This window comes from Macaca mulatta, chromosome 13 (genome assembly GCF_049350105.2).
Source record: "Macaca mulatta isolate MMU2019108-1 chromosome 13, T2T-MMU8v2.0, whole genome shotgun sequence".
NCBI classification, from domain to species: Eukaryota; Metazoa; Chordata; class Mammalia; order Primates; family Cercopithecidae; genus Macaca; species Macaca mulatta.
The window spans coordinates 24,084,429-24,087,385 of NC_133418.1; the positions used below are offsets into that span (position 1 = coordinate 24,084,429).

General features: G+C 44.5%; 1 gene segment (V, D, J or C); it reads left to right on the forward strand.

The window, feature by feature from the left end:
- The first annotated feature begins 415 nt into the window (after positions 1-415).
- On the forward strand, positions 416-996 carry LOC709162 (immunoglobulin kappa variable 1-39-like). The segment is given in 2 exon segments: positions 416-529; positions 644-996. Coding segments are annotated over 2 exon segments (378 nt in total).
- Positions 997-2,957: the final 1,961 nt, after the last annotated feature.

Genomic DNA, 2,957 nt, shown 5'->3' on the forward strand with positions numbered 1-2,957 from the left:
CACAGAAAGAGACATTGTTAGTATAGCACTAAATACTTTCACACTCATCAAATTCTTTTGAGAGTAACTGAAAGTTCTGAGAGCCTCACTTCTATAACTTTATTATGAATTTTCTGTCAAAAGTGATGCTTTCCTATGCATTCCTAATACAAGTATATAATACATGACTTAATCTAGTCTTAGGTTCATTGAAAATTTTGAAAATTCACTTCAGAAATATGTTCTGTAACTGTATGTCCACCAAAGAGGAATGTATTCTCTCAAGGTTAATCTGCGCTGCCCTAGTCTGATCTGAGACCCTGGGGACACTGCCCCTGTGCTGAGTTACTGAGATGAGCCAGCCCTGCAGCTGTGCCCAGCCTGCCCCATCCCCTGCTGATTTGCATGTTCCCACAGCACAGCCCCCTGCCCTGAAGACTTTTTTTACAGGCTGGTCACACCCTGTGCAGGAGTCAGTCCCAGTCAGGACACAGAATGGACATGAAGGTCCCCAGTCAGCTCCTGGGGTTTCTGCTGCTCTTGCTCTCAGGTAAGGAAAAAGGAAAAAAAGAATTTACTCAGCTTTCACTCTCTGGAACTTCAGGGAAGTTCTCTTACAAGATGATTAATTGTGTGGACATTTGTTTTATGTTTCCAATTTCAGGTGCCAGATGTGACATCCAGATGACCCAGTCTCCATCCTCCCTGTCTGCATCTGTAGGAGACAGAGTCACCATCACTTGCCAGGCGAGTCAGGGCATTACTAATGATTTAGCCTGGTATCAGCAGAAACCAGGGGAAACTCCTAAGCTCCTGATCTATGAGGCATCCAGTTTGCAAAGTGGGATTCCCTCTCGGTTCAGCGGCAGTGGATCTGGGACGGATTTCACTCTCACCATCAGCAGCCTGCAGTCTGAAGATTTTGCAACTTATTATTGTCAACATTATTACAGTACCCCTCCCACAGTGTTACAAGTCATAACATAAACCCCCAAGGAAGCAGATGTGTGAGGCTGAGCCACCCCAGATCCTCCTCCTGGTGCCTCTCTCTGCTGAGGGCATTTCTCAAACTCAGTCAGATTTTGAAAGTCATTGGGAGATGTCTGTAGAGGGGACCAGGGAGGCTCCTCTGAACCCTAAGCCTCTTTCACCCTCATCCCCGCAGAAAAGACATCACAATGCCTGTCCTGACTGAAAAGAAGAGAGATAAGTCCACCCGAGGAGTCTGTGTTATGGGATAATTGGAATTCATACAGCAAAAGAGAAGCTATTCTCAGTATTCCAAGGAGAAATTCTTCAAACTGGATAAATTAGAGTCTATACCATAGTGTTTCCAAAGCCTATGGCATGTTATTCATGAAGCAGGTACCAGAGACAGGGGATTCTCAGGTGCTCCTCCAGAAGCCAGAGTGCACCTGCCCCTGGTGGTATGTGCTGAGTACCCGTGTGATGATCCTCAGACCCGTCTGGGACGCCCAGGACTGGGAGTGCTGATGCTCTCAGCTGCCTGCAGCACGTCTTCAGGTGATTCTCCAGTTCTCACATAACTCTACGTGTTTTACTTCAGGTGTCATTGTACCACCACTCTGACTTCCACATTTCATGGGAGTGCCTCTCGTTGACCAACCCTAAAGAAACCATATAGAGAAAAGGGGTTTTGGAAAATGTGCTCCCAGAAGTGATAGTAATGATGGGGAATTGACAGCTAACTGGCCAGTAAGGTGACTCTTTCCACAAGGCTAAAAATTTTGCCAGTTATGAATTGTCCCAGAATATATTTGAATGTGCTTTCAAGTATTACCAGTTTGGGGTCATAGCAAGAAAACTTTATTAAGTCACAGATAAAATGTGAAATCAGGATATTGCATGAAATATACAATAAGGCTGTGTGTGATGGCTCTGGCCTGTAATCCTGTGATAGTTAATAATGAGTGTCAACTTGATTTGATTAAAGGATTTAGGTATTGTTCCTGGCTGTGTATTTGAGGGTGTTGCCAAAGGAGATTAATACTTGAGTCAGTAGGCCGGGAAAGGCAGACCCCCCTACTTAGTCTATGGGCATCATCTAATCAGCTGCCAGTGAATATGAAGCAGGCAGAAAAAAGGTGAAAAAGTGAGTCTGGCCCAGCCTCCCAGCTTACATCTCTTTCCCGTGCTGGATGCTTCCTGCCCTCAAACATTGGACTCCAAGTTCTTCAGTTTTGAGACCTGAGCTGGCTCTCCTTTCTCCTCAAGTCTGCAGACATCCCATTGTGGGACCTTGTGATTCTGTAAGTTAATACATAATAAATTCATACACAAACACACACACACACACACACACACACACACACACACACACACACACACACACACACCCTGTTAGTTCTGTCCCTCTAGAGAGCCCTTACTAACAGAGGTCTTGGTACCAGGAATGGTTCTACAGGAACAGAATATTAAGGATGGAGTTCTTCCGTTGGTCTTGGGGTTCCTGCAACTGGCTGCTTAATATGATTAGAACCCAAAATTCTAAGGACCCAACTTCTAATAGTATGGAGAACACTGATAGTCCTTGGCATGAACAGTTTAGAGAGTTGTGCAAAATAAATGCATTAGACACTTCTGAATCATCGCTCCTGAGAAGCAAGGAGTTTAGTGACTCTATACTTAATACCCTTGACAAATGCCTTGCAAAATAGCTTTGTGTGGGCAGCACCTGCATCTTTGAAGAGCCCTGTAATGGCTCTTCTCTGTATGTCAGATCTAATAGTGAGAACTGTAGTCACTCAATTACAAAATTTAAATACAATTGAGAATAACTGGATCCTAAGGTGTAAGGGGCCAAGTGGTGGCACTCAACCCTCAAAGGCAAGGTGGGCATAGCTACTGTAATGGACAGAAGAGACAAAGCAGCAATCTGAATAGTCTGACTCATGTAAAGCTCTGGCACTGCTAATTAATCATGGTGTTCCTAGATGTGAAATTGATATGAAGCCTAC